The sequence below is a fragment of the Dermacentor silvarum genome, chromosome 3, assembly GCF_013339745.2.
Source record: "Dermacentor silvarum isolate Dsil-2018 chromosome 3, BIME_Dsil_1.4, whole genome shotgun sequence".
NCBI lineage: Eukaryota > Metazoa > Arthropoda > Arachnida > Ixodida > Ixodidae > Dermacentor > Dermacentor silvarum.
In genome coordinates, this window is record NC_051156.1 from 112,600,275 (window position 1) to 112,616,080 (window position 15,806).

Below are 15,806 nucleotides of genomic sequence, written 5' to 3' on the forward strand. Positions count from 1 at the left end.
CTAAAAGGAATTGCTGGGGATGTTTACAGTTTCCTCATCGCAAAAGACACCTTGGCTTCCGTCGCTGACATCATTCGGCACTGTCGCATTTTCGAGCAACTGAAGACGAGGCGCATCACGCCGAAGTTTGGGAAGCTAGCCAATGTGACGACAGTTGCAAGCATAGAGAGCAACCAGCCCCTCGATCTTGCATCAACGATCCAAAAAATAGTTCGGGACGAACTCAGCCTGCACGCGCAAGTGAGACACCCAGGCACTCATAGCGTCCGCCTACAAACAGATTTAGAGCCAAACGTGGCATCCTTCTCCTCGTATCCTGCGACGAGGGGCATCGAGGATTATGAACTCGCGCCCCGACAGCAGCCACGTCTCTACGACAGACGCCCTACTTATGACGCTCAGCCACAACGAGAACAGCCGCTTTTTTACCCCCGAGGCCCTGTGACTTCTGTCAGGCCGCGCCAAGAACAGCACCGACCCTACTACCACGACGTGGCTTATAACAGATATAACGGATTTCAGCGAGCAGCAGAGACACGTTATCCACATGACAACGAACTTTCTCGCCGGCCGCAGCAGGCTAGCATTCACTTCGAGGAAGATGTCAACCGTGACCCTCCCGTGTGCTACAACTGTGGTTCCACAGGCCGTATAGCTCGGTATTGTCGCCAAGGCCGTCAATCACGAAGGACACCACCGATGTTCTCGCCACCCGGAACCCGTACTTCATATGACTTGCGCACGACCGATATGCTTCCAACGGACCGCTTCTCGAACGCGACCAGACGCAGCGATTCGCCAGCATCTGAGCGCAGTTTGACGCCACCAAGTAACCGTCCCCGTCGCTCACCGTCCCCTCGGCGCCGTTCTTCCTCACCACCACCGGGAAACAAGCATCCGTGGGCAATGGAGGTGAGGTCGCCGGACGGTCTTTGCAAGAAATACCTCTGCCTGTTGTGATGCACAAAAACAAAGTGAATGTGTTGATTGACGGAATACCGACCATGGCGTTAGTTGATACTGGGGCAAGTGTGTCTGTGATGAGCCTCGCTTTCATAAACCGTCTAGGCCACAAAGTTATGTTTTTTGGAACGATGGTATTACGTTTCGTGGAGTAGGCGGCGAGTGGCTTCATCCCCTTGGTGTTTGTGCTGTGAGTGCTTTGTTGGCTGGGAAAGTGTTTGTGTTAGAATTCCTTGTTCTTTCTCGTTGTTCGCACGATGTTATTCTTGGTATAGATTTTCTTAAACAATGTGGTGAAAACTAGTTCACTTGACAAAGGCTCAGGCCCCCTTTTACATGGCAGACAGCAGTCATGACCAGAAGAAGAAAAAAGAGAAAAAAAATGCACATAGGTAAAAAAGCACATAGTTATACAATTTTAGTTGCAATTATACAAGTGTGATAGGAATATAATGAGATGCAAGACAGAATAACACAGTAATATATTGTAATATATCACTGTAATATAATAATATTACCGTGATATTAATGGGATGCAAAAGAAAATGCAAAGCACGTAATGTAAATCAATGTGATTTGAGACAATTATACAAAATATAGATAATATAAATTCAAGGTGTCCTACGGTTGCATAATAAAAAAAGCACGTAAACTTTTTTATTTACATTTTCTATGTTAATCTTGTTCTCATGCAGAGAATTCAGGAGAACAGGAAGAGTGTGTCGAAGCATCTGCGTACCATAAGATGTTCGAGAATACGGCACGCTCCATATATCTGTATTACGTGTAGGGTAAATGCGTGCCCTCAATGTTAACTGAGCAATAGACTCTAGCATCTTGTCAGGGGTCATAATATTTTGTGTGCACTTTATTGCCAGCGTATATGCGTAAAGACTTGGAACGGAGATAAGGTTAAAGCGCTTGAAAAGGGGTTTTGTATGGGCGTAGAAAGGCTCACCAGCTATGTGTCGAACGGCTTTCTTTTGAAGCGTATGCAGGCGGTATATGTTTGTTAAGGTTGTTTTACCCCAAACAAGCAAGCAATAATTCAAGTGAGAGGCAAACAGCGCGTAGTAGATCAACAATTTAACACTAGACGGTAGAAAGAAATGGAATTTTGCTAATATGCCGACAACTTTTGATACCCGAGTAATTATATGATTGATGTGGGTATCCCAAGACATGTTTTTATGAAAGTATACTCCAAGTGTTTTAATTGAGTCAACCACCTCCACAGCAGAATTGTTAAAAACAAGATTTCCTGTTAGCACGTTGGTCGATTGTCTTGGAGGGAAAAGAACGACTTTGGTTTTGTTAACATTTATTTCCAATGAGTTGAGAATGCTCCATGTGCTCAAATTTTCAAGGCATTCATTTATGTCAAGTTGAAGCAATTTGCAATCAGTATGACGAAATAAATGTTGTGTCATCTGCATACATAATGTATGTTGGTTTCCGGTTTATGCAAGTGATATCATTGACATAAAAATTGAACAACAATGGCCCAAGAATACTCCCTTGGGGAACCCCAGTGTTTATCGCTTTAAGTGTAGATAAAGTATCATCTATAGCAACACTTTGCATGCGGTATGATAGATAGGAAGTTATGAGTGTTAAAGGCAAGCCTCGTATTCCATAAAGTTGCAGTTTATTTAGCAATGTTCTGTGGTTTAGACGGTCGAATGCTTTTGAAAAATCGATGTACAAGCCAGCTATCAGTTCCTTTCCTTCAAAGGCTCTTAGAATGATTTCTTTTTGAGTTAAGAGCGCTTGTTCAGTGGACCTCCTCTTGTGAAAGCCATATTGAGCGGTGTTTATTAGATTGAATTTTGTAGTAAAGTTTGAAATTCGGGCATGCATTATCTTCTCCAAGCCCTTAGAAAATACGGGCAGAATAGAAATTAGGCGGTAGTTCGATAAGTTGTGTTAGTCCCCCCCCCCCCCTTTAAAAATCACAATCACTTTGGACACTTGCATCTTTTTAGGGTAGTCTCCCGTAGAAATAGTCAAATTAAAGATATGAGTAAGTGGTGCTGAGATTAGGTCAAGTGAGTATTTAATAGGTTTTATTTGTATGCCATCTATATCGCATGACGTGGTATTGCTTAATGAAGCGAATATCGCCTGAAACTCTACTTCATTAGTTGGTTTAAGATACAAGCTGTTTATGCTTCTGGGGACCGTTTTTGTAGCATCAGGATGGTAAGAGCTATGGACCATATTTACAAAAAAGTCATTAAAGGCTTCTGCAAGGTTGCAACCACAAATAGGCTTGTCATTTAACATTACTTCAGTCGTCTTTTGAAGTGCACAGGGCCGGTTTAAAAGTTCGTTGATTTTCCTCCATACAACATCTCCTTTTACATTATGATCATTGTGGAAAAAATTGAACAGGTAATTGCGCTTTGCATTACGTAGCAGAGAGTTAGCTTCGTTCCTGTGGAGTTTAAGTTTTCCCAGTCAGCCGGATTACGTGTGGTCAAAAATTTTTGAAAAGGTTATCTTTCTTTTTTATCATTTTGAGGCAGTGGTTTGTTATCCAAGGTTTTCGTGACCGGTTTGCTTTTCTGATTGAAACTAAAGACTAAAGGGAATGATTGATCATAGGCCTCCTTTAATAACGATAGGAATGCTTCGTATGCCTCGTCAGACGTCTTTGAGGTATATACAATATCCCAAGCTATATTATTTAATCTAGTGCGGAAATTTTCTAATGTATTTTGATTGATGTTTCGAACCTTGCGATCAATAGAAGATCCTGTTCTGATAGCTTGGTAAGATTTGTTGAGCAAAAAAATCGGCAAGTGGTCACTGTTGGGTGCAGTTAGAACGCCTCCTAACGTGTCATTTGGATCTAGGTTAGTAATAAGAAGATCAAGTAGTGTGGTTGAATTAGGCGTTATACGTGTAGCCGCTTTGATTACATTAGTGAAGCGATGTGACTGCAATATTGTTTCAAAATTGTGCTGTGACGTTGATACCTTTAACATATCTATGTTGAAATCACCACCAAGGATAAGTGTCAGTTTATTTTGGTTTCCATAATTAAGTAAATTGTCAACATGATCAAAGAAGGTGGATAAACTTCCGTCAGGTGGTCGGTACATCACCGCAAAGGCGAATTTTTTACACCTCACAACAAGGCTTTCAGTGTCATCGGTAATAAAAGAAAACGTGTCGAGCAATTCGCACTCAATGTATCGCTTTATGTGCATTAGTAAACCACCTCCACGTCTGGTTGTCCGGTTTAAAAAAAAATGTTGTGTAGTCTGCATCCATTATGACATCAGTTTCTGACTCGAACCAAGTTTCAGTTAACAATATGATTTCAAACTGCAAATGAAAATTTTGCAATAGCACTTTTAATTCATCTTCTTTATTACGTGCGGATTGCATGTTTAAGTGAAAACATGTGAAACCTTTTACTTTCTCAGAGACGACAATCTTATTCAAGTCATCACAGTGTGTCATCATTTTGGATGCGGCTTTTTTGCTTAAGCACTGCTATTTGAAATCTACTGAATCTTGTCAACATCACTAGTGTTTCGTAGATAGAGTATGTTAGCTTGTTCATCTGTGCGAGCTAGTATTTTCCCGTCTTTCGTCCTAAATGCCGAAATGTCCGGATGACATTGGGAGATATGCATGTGTTACCTCGATGATGTTGTAATATTTGGCCGCACGTTTGAAGAACATAACGAATGCCTCAGCCTTGTTCTCGACTGCATCGAAAAAGCTGGACTGGTTCTAAACTAAAAAAAAATGTTGGTTTGGCGAACGCCAAGCACTGGTCCTGGGACACTTAGTCGACAACGATGGCGTCAGACCCGATCCTCGTAAGCTTGAAGCGGTGAGCTCCTTCAAGCCACCGCAGTCAGCACGAGAACTTCGCTCATTCATTGGGCTATGTTCGTATTTCCGTCGTTTCGTTCCCCGGTTTGCCGACATCGTTTACCCATTAACAAGTATTTTGCGACAAGATGCGGCCTTCAATTGGAGACCAGAGTGTGACGCTTCATTCTCTCAATTGAAGTTTATACTAACGTCAGCACCCCTCTTGCATCACTTCGATCCATCTTGCCTGAATGAAGTTCACACTGATGATAGTGGAATCGGTATAGGAGCGGTGCTTGTACAACGTCACAGTGGCGCCGAACATGTTGTCGCATATGCCAGCCGTTACCTGAGCAAATCTGAACGCAATTATACGGTTACGGAACAAGAATTCCTGGCACCTGTTTTCGCTGTACAGAAGTTTCGGTGTTAACTTTACGGTAGAGCGTTCAAGATTATCACCGACCATCATTCTTTATGCTGGCTGGTCGGTTTGCGTGATCTGGTGGCTTCGCACGTTGGGCGCTGCGCCTCCAGGAATGCGACTTTGTGGTATCGTACAAGAGTGGCCGTCGTCACGCTGACGCAGACTGCCTCTCTCGGATTCCTCTTGCAACTACCGACTGCGATGCTGAGAATTTTGACGACTGTCTCGCTGCTGTTACTTTTACGTTCCCTGACGCGGCCGACTTTCAGCGAGAACAAGGGAATGATCTTACCCTCGATCCGCATTTTGTTGCCGCCCGTACTTCTCAAGGCAGCGGTCGCTTTACTGTCCGTGATGAGTTGCTCTACAAAACTAATTACTCCGGGCATGGAGCACATTTTCTGCTTGTAGTCCCCGAGAGTCTCCGCTCCGACGTTCTACGCGCCATGCATGACGATGCGACATCCGGACATTTCGGCTTCGTACGAACGCTACACCGCACGCAGGAGCGCTTTACAGGCCCAAGATGTACGAAACAACCAAGCGCTATGTCGCTAGTTGTGAAACGTGCCAACGTCACAAGCGACCGACCACCGCAGCCCCGGGTCCCTTCGTCCATTGACAGCGCCTAGTTCGCCGTTTGAGCAAGTAGGCATTGACCTTTTGGGTCTTTTGCTTCTATCCAACAACAAGAACCGTTGGATAATTGTCTGCGTAGACCATCTTACACGGTATGCAGAAACTGCAGCCATACTTCAACTGCTGCTTGCGTGGCGGTCTTCCTGCTGCGTTCCTTGGTCCTTTGTCATGGCCCACCACGTGTCATTATCAGCGCCGTGGTCACCAGTTCACTGCTGATGTCATTGAAGAGTTACTTCGTTTGTGCACTTCACACTTCCGTAATTCCACGCCGTATCATCCACAGACCAATGGCCTCGTTGAAAGAACAAACAGAACGCTGACCAACATGCTTGCCATGTACGTCTCCTCCAATCATAATAACTGAGACGACGTGCTACCCTTCATCACTTACGCATACAACACGGCGAAACACGAAACCACGAACTATAGCCCATTTTATCTCCTGTATGCAAGGTTACCGCGAAGCCCTCTAGACACTTTCTTACCCTTCGTTCTGCACAATGACGATTCTGTATCGAAGATTTTGTGTCTCGCCGAAGAAGCCCGTCGAATAGCTCGTCTTCGTACTCTGGCCTCGCAAAGTCGTTCGAAAGAGCGATACGACGACCGTCACGTACAAGTATCGTTCTAAAAAAGGTGACTTGGTCCTTCTTTGGACACCGCAACGCAAGCGTGGATTGTGCCAAAAGCTTTTGTCACAATATTCAGGCCCATTTGTAGTTGTGGACCGCCTGAGCGACCTCACTTACGTAATAAATCGCGTCCTGCGCAATGGTCGGCGATCAAGCAGAACTCAGCTGACTCATATTGCTCGCCTGAAGCCTTTCTACCCTGCTTGTCCATCTTGACTTGCCCCACGGGCTTCGTCTGCTTGGGGGGATGTGCAACGGACACGAAAGCCAGGTACAAAAAAGAGAGGAAGGAAGACGAAGAGAACGAAGAGCTTGAGAGGCCGGACTGCACTACGATCATGCTCCGATCATCGTCAATCTCCTGGAAAATAAACCCTTGCTTCACAACTTTTCGTAACAATATATAACGTGAATGGTCTTTTCAAACCACTGAATTTACCGCCTTTTCATTTCTTTTATAACCATAACGAAAGCTTGAAGGCGTTTGCTTCTTGCTTTATATATATATATATATATATATATATATATATATTGGGTTTTTCTTCTTTTTGACAAATACTATCTTTTCAACTAGCCTGCAACAACTTCTTCTTATTTTCGATGTAATCAAGGCACTATCTCTTATTAAGTGCATTCAAATTTAATACCAAGACAGTATCTGTCATAGATGTTCGTACTCTCCTAATTGCAATACTTACTCTGTAGTCATTCACTTCTGTTTGTGTAATTATCCATCAAAATACGGGTAATAAATGTTGACTAAAGTAAAAACGTCACCTTTCCCGCCAACTAGTGGTTGCTGAGTTGTTCTCTGTTTTCCATTTGTTGCTGGCTCTTGCAGGGTCCAAGGATGCGCAGCACTTATGCAGAAACCACCGCTGCATACGCCGATTTTCTGTCCGGGCGTCTTAAACAAAGATAGCACAGTAAGTAACACAGTAACACAGTAAGAATAAATTTGAGGATATGAAACACAACCTCTCGCGTCATAAAGAAAAGAACGGACTGATCATTGTGAGAAACTGCCTGCTTTGTAAAGTATTGTGTCTTGTCGAGTTTTAAATATCAAATAGCTGAATAGTTTGTTTCCTATAGGTTTATAAAATGACTGGGGGCATTTTTTCGCTGTATTACCAGTGAAATTGCTTGAGTGAGCTTAGTTGGGTAGGTTTTGCTTAGGAGGCATATCTTACGCGAGCCTCACCACTGGGGACAGGATCTAGATGTTCCTGGGAGCGAAGCGCTAGAACACATCGCGACAAATTGCACACTGGGCTTCGTTCCTTGAATTAAGATAATGATATTTTTAAAGTATACGCTCAAGTGTCCCTTTTTTAGGGCGCTGAAAACACAATAAGCTGAGAACAGCAACAGACGTAATACGTACAGTACAAGGGGATCCATCCTTTTCCAAGTCGTAACTTAGGGGCTTACGATCACATAAGTACCAACACAAGCCTGCTATGCGCTATAAAAAAAGAAAAAAAGGGGGGAGCATTAGGCAAGAGTTAGTTGTTATGCTCCAATGCAAGCTTCGCGTGCCAAACGGAGTACAATGCTCGTTTAGTTCCACAAATAATTCTCGCGCCACGACGTGAGTGCTTTTCACTCTCTCGCCCACCCTTAGCTAGCACAACACTCCGCTCCAAGTGAAGTTGTGTAAAAGAAAAGATCTACCCAGAGTATGGCACAACCCACTCTTATTAGGTGTTCAGGAGTTTCAGTCCACTCACTGGCGCCGATTAAAAAAAAAGCAGGCGGAGCGAAATATCCAACATTGATTTGTTGCGTTGCTACTCGTCCGAAGTGTAGTGTTAGATTTGTATAATACTGTATAAATTCACGCTGCCTCCACCGCCACCATTGATCAGTTTCCTCACGACCAGTACAATATTGAATACCTGAAACAAAGAGATAATTTGTCATGCCACTCTCAATGTAACGATACGCACAGGTTACACACAATCTGTAAGGGCATTGGGCTTCTCGTTTATAAGCTCTGTCTTTAATTTATACTAAAAATTTCACCTCAAATCCGAAATCCCATTTCAAATGGTACATTGTGGCGTAAAAATTACTCGCCTACTTATAAAAGAGGTGATTTACTTTCTCCGTGATGTGGGCTAATACAAAAAAAATGTTCACGCAGAAAATCCTCTGTGAGTTGTGGAAGAATGCCTAATGATTGTGCAACTTGCTCATCTCCACGCAGCCCGGTGTCATTATCGATGTTATGAAACCTGTAAAACCGACAGTGCTGAGTCGACAGGAACTGCTGTGGAGGGTGGCGCAAGGTGAATCATGACGCAAGCACACTACTGCAGGTGGCAGTGCTGGGTGCGCTGATGACGTACCGATCATTATAAGCTCATATCACTCTTTAGCGCCTTATCAATCTTCATCGAACCACTATGAACTCTGATGTACTGTACTCCGGCGGCGGTTATCTCAACCGCACCGGCCCTATCAACCGCAAGGACCCTATCTTCAAAGCGATATGCGATGGGGACATCACTTAATTCGCGTTGAAGTGAGAGGCAACACGAAGTTCAATTTTCTCGCTGCTGCGGGCCTTATCTTGAAAGCGGCGCCTTACGTAACGGACGAATGGGTTTGCTCCTTGGGTAGGCATATAAATGCTTATGAATTTACGAAAAACAATCGCTATAATCGCGGTGACAGCGGTAAAGCGAAACGGCGTGCAGCGTACTATCGACCGAAGAAGTTTACGGACCACGGGATCTCAGAAAACGCTAAATATCTGAGAAGGTTTAAAAGCAGCCAGTAAAAGCATACATCACAATATGTTTGCATATACCAGTAGAGGCTGGAAATGTGAATACCAGGCTGCGTTTTGAGACTGCGAAGATATTCAGATTTTTTTCACATCTCGGTCCATCAACTTTTTGGGTCGATAGCACACACTTGAAATGCGTATAAGAATGACCGAGCACGTGAGTACGCGGTCATTGCTGGCGTTGTCATCTGACTCCACTCTGCATTTGTTCCAGTCATCCCCCCAAACCACATGAACGCTCTCGCCCTGTTTTACATACTGCCCGATGTTCGAGCGCGGGCAACTGAAGTAGACGCCGCTCTTTCTTTTGTCCTATTGTGTGCAAGGTCAGGCAGGGCTCGATTTGATGCGAGCAGTGAGTACGCCTGCAGACTTTCTGCAGTTTGGTAACCTCAGTTATCGTTTACACTGCGCAATTGCTCGATCCTTGTCGTTTTTATTCGACAGTTATAGCTCAGCGGGTTTACGGGCCAGCGGGCGAGCGGAGATGGCAGCGAAGCGCCGCACACAAGGAAGAGGTTTATCTCAGCGATCCTTCGCTCGGACGAGCAGAGTAAAGAGCGGAGCACATTGCCGCGCCACCTGTCGAGCAAGGTTGGAGTTACTGCGAAAGATCTGCACGCTCGCTTCAGGTCTTTGATCAGGGTCATCCACTTCGAATGGTCGCCAAGCGGCCTCATTGCTGCGACCTCTCGCAGTATACAGGGGTAATCTTTTGGGGTGAAACACCTCCGAGTCTTGTTCGGCTGCCGGCGAACCAGCGCCGCGTTTGGATATGACGCCGACGGCATGCCACTGTTCGTGCCGATGGAGGCTATAGAGAGTTATATCTCAGTGGGTTAACGGGTCAGCGGGCGAGCGTAGGTACCACTGCTCATGTGTGGTACGCTGAGGCAGCCAGTGTGCTTACGGAGCGGGCTCTACGCTCTGCTAGTTCCCTCTTCCCCGCGGAGCGCGCGCAGCAGACCAGCGCTTTGAGAAACAAAGCGCTTGTCACGTTTGTTGCCACGTGCTTGTTGTTGACGTCATAGATTTGCTGCTGTAGTGTTTTCCCTACATCGCCCGTTTCACGAATGTACACCTGTTCACAACCAGCGCAAGGAATCCTGTACACGACCTCCGGGAACTTCTCTTTCACGAGCGTATCTTTCACCGTCACCATTGCGTGTCTGAGCTTGCACGTAGGGACATGTCCGACGTCGACTTCGCAGCAGGATTCGCAGCAGGCATTCACTTAGGCCGGGGACGTATGGTATTGGAATCGTTTTCTTTTCCTGTTGTTACTGGGGCTCTTGTGGCGTTGTATAAGCTAGGCGATTTTGGATAGTTTGGATAAACGATCTGGGGCAGCCTGAAGACGACAGGTTATGGCATGTAGTAGCCAGATCAGCTGCTCAGTCCTTTGAGGTTGAGCAAAGTTTTTCTGCACGGCGTACAAGGGAGGCAACTGCCGACTTCGTGTGACAGGCCGCGTGCTCTTAGCTGAAGTTGAGGTACACGCCAAATGTGTGTCCTTCCTCAATAGGGTAGCATTGAAAACACCGAAAATTAAAATGACGAATTATCGGCATGCCGAACTTTAAAACACCGAAAATCAACAAGCCGAAATTATAAAAAATCGAAAATGTAAAATGCCGAAAACTCAAAACATCAAAATGCCGGCATCACCTAGCTTTAGTAGAAGATAAAGTATCTCGGCAAAGTAAAGGTTACGCATATGCATGCGCTTTCGCCCTCTTTTCTAATAGCCATGAAAGATTCCCTTCGCACGGTTCAAGCGTTCAAAAAAGGACAAAAATATATTTCAGCATTTCTCGTCCCATAGCAGAACAATTCCTTGTTTATTGCATTTCAGAGAGATAAGTTGTGCGCAATTCCTCGTAGAAAATTTTGAACGTCCACATTGTCTCGGTTGCCCAGAGCAGCTGCCAAACGATTTTCGCGTAACTTTGGCTTCTTGCTTTGTGAGCGGTGGGTTTGTCCTCTGATCGCTCCCTCGGTGTCGTCTTCGACTCTTGCTTCCTCCCTTTTCATGGTGGTGATGAGCCGGAAGACGCTTACGTGGTGTCCGCCAACCAATATCTCCCATCGTCGGCATAGCGCCGACGATAGGAGATATTGTTTGGAGATATTGGAAAGCAGTCCGCTTTCCTCTTCCATCTCACAATCTGGCGCAAGGCTTCATCCCTTGGGAGATGCTGCCTTGAAGACGCTGGTACATCTACCGTGACCTGCTGCACGATCTCCACGGGTGCCTCGCCCGAGGCCGCCGCCAGAGCTTTGATTCGTTCTTGAGTACGAAGAACTGTAACTTTGAAGAAATCCGGTGCATGGCTTGCGTGGTTCATGATCGTGAGTTGAGCTTGGTCAGGTCGTGAGATGACCTTGTTAGTACCTTCTACAAGACGGTCGGTAATCAATCTAGCGCCGCATTCGCATCGCTTTTCGCACCTCCAATAGTGTCTATAACCAACTTTCTTGTCAAGCAGGTAAACATAACCGTCCTTGCAGCTAAGTTTTGCTCTTCCCTTCTGGGAGCACACTACCACCGCATCTTCATCCATTTCCCTCCGAATCAATCAGATGATTACGAAGCGCATTGCTGCTGCTCTTGTAATCTGAACACTCGGCAACGCTGTTCTGTTTCTGCTGACCCATAAGAGCTGTCCTTTCCGACTGACATGCCTAGCTTTACAGACAGCTATAAAAATACAAAATTTTACATCAGTTTAACCTACTGATACTGGCGCCTTGGCAGAACGAGTTAAACAGGGTCGTGTCAGTGGAAATTAATGACATGGCGGGAAACGAACAAGTAGTAGTCCCAAAGCGCGTCTTTATCACGTGGTTTTCGACGTTATGTCTTTTCCGCATTTTGATTTTTCGGCATTTCAATTTTTCAGCGTTCTCGCATTCGGCCTTCTCATTATTCGGCCTTTTGATTTTCTCTAGTTCTGGTCGGGAACGACATTCTGTTACCGTCGCGTTTACTAGGGTGTCTAGAAAAGACAGCTGGCTGTCGGCGTCTTCCTCTGTCCTGAACTATATGGCTGGTTCTCTTATATTGAGATGGGAAAGAAACGAACTCAAAGCCGTTTTCTTAATCGCGGAGGAGCAATCATCCACGTACCGAAGGAAGATCCACATGCTGTGAAGCTGGAGGGGGCGTGAGACTGTAGTGAGTCCATTGTCAAGTTCGCTGCGGTGACTGAAATCGAAACACCCATCGTCGTTCCATGAACCTGCTTGAAGATGTTTTTCTGGAGCGTGAAATAGGTATTGCTCAGACAGAACTGCAGAAGTCTGCTTAGGTCTGGAACGTCAATTGGTGTTCTTTCCGGTCGAGTTGTGTCAGACTTGAGCGCATCAGTGCAAACTTTGACGGCAAGGACTATTGGCACGCTCTTGAAAAGCAATGTCTCGTCGATGGACACCCGAATTTCTCCAATCAAGACGTACGAGTTCTGTACGTGCGTTCAAGTTTTGCCGACCAAAGGGGAGATAATGCGATGAAGGTAATTGGACAGCCTGTGCAAGGGCTAACGGGTGAATTCGGCGATTGGGGGCATCAGGACACCTCCTTTCTGGATCTTGGGTAATCTATATAGAGCGGGCGCGGATTTATTGTTGCACGTAAAACTAAACATACTTGTGCTGTGGAGGAACAAAGTGGGACACGTCGGACAATTGTTCTGTCAAGGGCCTTTGTAGCTGTGAAGTGGATCACGACTCAGGGGGATGTACGTTCCCTCATCCTAGAGCATCATCATCATAATTTACTGACGCTAAAGACCCCTGTTGGGGTATTACATAAGCGGGGGAAGCATACTTAAGAAAAAGAAACGTTGAAACAGTCATGACTGAAATAAAAACAATAACAATAACATTCAGAAGGGTAAAGAAGGTGTAATGCAATGACGCTCAACGAACAAAGTAATAACCAATGCACTCAAAAAAAGAAAAAAAGAAAAAAAGGTGCTATACAGTAAGAATAAGACAAATACGTTAGGCATCAATACTCAGAAAGTTCGTTAGTATGTTTCGAAACGATTACTGCGTGGTCAGGTAAAAGATTCCATTCTGTAGTAGCTACCGGCAAGAAAGAGTTGTTGAAGGATATAGTAGAGCCGTGAAGACGTTGAAGACTGAGGTTGTATGAGAGACGGCGTGAAGTACCGTTGGACGGCAAAAGAAGCGTGTCGCGTAAATGCGGGAAATTGTAATAGAGCTTTTGAAAGAGGCATAACTGTGAGATTTTTCGGCGATGTCCTCTGATTGGATCTGGAGGGATGAATTCATGTTTCTAACACTTAGCCGATAGTCGTACTGGGATGTAATAAACCTGGGATCTAATACTTCGCATCTTCCTTTCATAGTCCCATTTGTCGAAGACGACTGTGGGGTTTCCCTTGGCCGCGGGGGTTATTACGATGTCCTCATTGTCACGCAGTCTTTTGAGGGATTTTCGCTCTCCTGGCAGCAGAGGATCCAGTTTTTGATGCCGGTGTAGCTGGGAGAACAGGCTGACGACACGGGTACGTGCCTCATTGCGGCGTGGCGGCTCGACACTCATGACTGCATTTTCCACAGCGCACGCTATCTTTTTTACATCCGGCTCAGGAGCCAAGTTGTAGTTGAGACTTAGGCTCAACACGGACAGCTCGGCATCGTCGAGTTTGTGTGCCGAAAGGTTGTGCACAGAAATGCGTTAGGGAGCCTTCGAAAGATCCGCTTTTCGTCCCGCCAACAGCATACGGCGCGCAGGGCTCAATAGTCTTATCGCACTAGGACTTGATACGGAAGCTCAAAGAAACGCGGCGCGAGGCCGTCCATTTGCCTAATGCAATTAGTGTATTCCAAGCAGGGTAATGGGCGCAAGGCCCAACACTGGAGATGCGGGCGCTGCAATCGTTTTGACGTGCAAATTTGGATCACGTGATCCCACCTTGCTCCAACGAATGGACGCGGATGTTTGGAACGCGTTTTTTAGCCATGTTTACCTAGTGTTTTTCACTTGGAATAGCATTGTTTGGCACGACGTTCTTGTGCGCGGACACCTAGAGACTACACAATCTGGGAAAGTGCGCTCAAAGTTATTGGCGACATGGTACTTCACTGCTCCGTGCCGCAGTGCGCTACGTAAGTGAACGAACAGGGCGTGAGCTTTCACATTTACACCAAGGATAAGAAATCGCGCGACTAATGACTGATAAAGCTTCGAATGGGTAAGGAACCGAGCTCACAAGCTCCTGTTTGCAGCAAGAACTTCCGCGAAGAAGACCTTGTGTACCGACTCGGAGCGCAAATGTTCAGTGAGTAGCAGACGACGTCAGACGTACGTACAGTGTTAGTGAGTCATACGCAATACTTAGAGCGCGTCGGTGCCGGTGCTTTTTACGCCGCTGGTGAGCAGTAGGTGATCAACGATGGGGCGAATGCAGTCATAATGCATCACGAAGACTCTCGTTTCATGCGATGCACAAATGCATCAGCTCGGTGTCCCAGAGGCCACCGGTGGCGCAAGAAGTGCCGGAAGCCACGCGCTCATAGTATCGCGTTTCAGTCGCTGGGCACTGTTCGGTGGGTGGGAACTGCCAGCATAACATTTGTTTCTTTCGCGGCAGGGTGGAAAAAGCGATGCCTCGCGCCCTGAGCCGCGGGTCACAGGGTGCATTTTTGAGCGTGAGCGAGCCCGATCGGGACCAAATTATTCGATCGCGATTGACCCCTCCGCGCAAGTTACGGAAGGGAGTGAATCGTCGAAAATTCAATCCCGATCTAGCTCAATTGCGATCGAAAAGGCACCGTATGACAACCGTATATCATTCGAGCAATAAGAAACAACATATAAATAGTTAAGTAGTACCACAGACAAACCTGTGCTTGTCGTCACAATGGCGAACATGTAAAAATTTGGAGGACGCTCAAGCTTCGTCTTTAAGAGTGGAACGCGATAACGTTCAAAGATCCCTGAATGCTTGTCAGGCTTCTCGGCAACTGTAGCTTTCTTTTTTCTCTACCTTCGCCTCTGCGAGCCGCTACCGTTTTACGCTGCCAAGGTGGCGAGCGCCATCTGGAAGGGGTTTTGGATGTATCCTGCCTGAGTGCGCCGCTGTTATGGTAGAAATGCTGGAAAAGGGGTTTGTGTTTGAGTTTCCTCATAACAGAATTATGTTTTCTCGTGCATTAAAATTACAATGCGACGCTATAAAGTCTGTAGGTTGTAGTTAAGTCGTTATTCACAACTTTCTGACGAATTTTACTTTGAGAAATTCATTTTCTCTTCGCCGACCCCTTGTGCCACGCAGAGCGCCTGAGTAGTCGGGGTAGTTCAGGATGAATTTCTCCGCCAGTCACAGATGTCATGGACGCCGATGCTTACGCCGAAGGCTACACCGACGCCGGATTTTCTGTGGCACGGGGCCCTTAACGCTCTCGCGTTGAAATGTTTTTTAGGTGGAACGTCACAGAGAGAACCCCTGTTTGAAAAATAACAAAGCTAAACTTTCTG

The 15,806-nt window shown here is 45.8% G+C and overlaps 1 protein-coding gene across 2 annotated transcripts in view; it reads right to left on the bottom strand.

The window, feature by feature from the left end:
- Positions 1–15,806, bottom strand: part of LOC119445701 (uncharacterized) — a 72,759-nt gene that overhangs the window by 41,266 nt on the left and 15,687 nt on the right. For both annotated transcript variants that reach the window (XM_037709985.2, XM_037709984.2), the window contains exons 3-4: positions 7,886–7,966; positions 7,276–7,405 (exon numbers count right to left, since the gene is read on the bottom strand). In XM_037709985.2, coding sequence (XP_037565913.1) covers positions 7,276–7,405; positions 7,886–7,966 — 211 coding nt within the window. The remainder of the gene's footprint in view (positions 1–7,275; positions 7,406–7,885; positions 7,967–15,806) is intronic.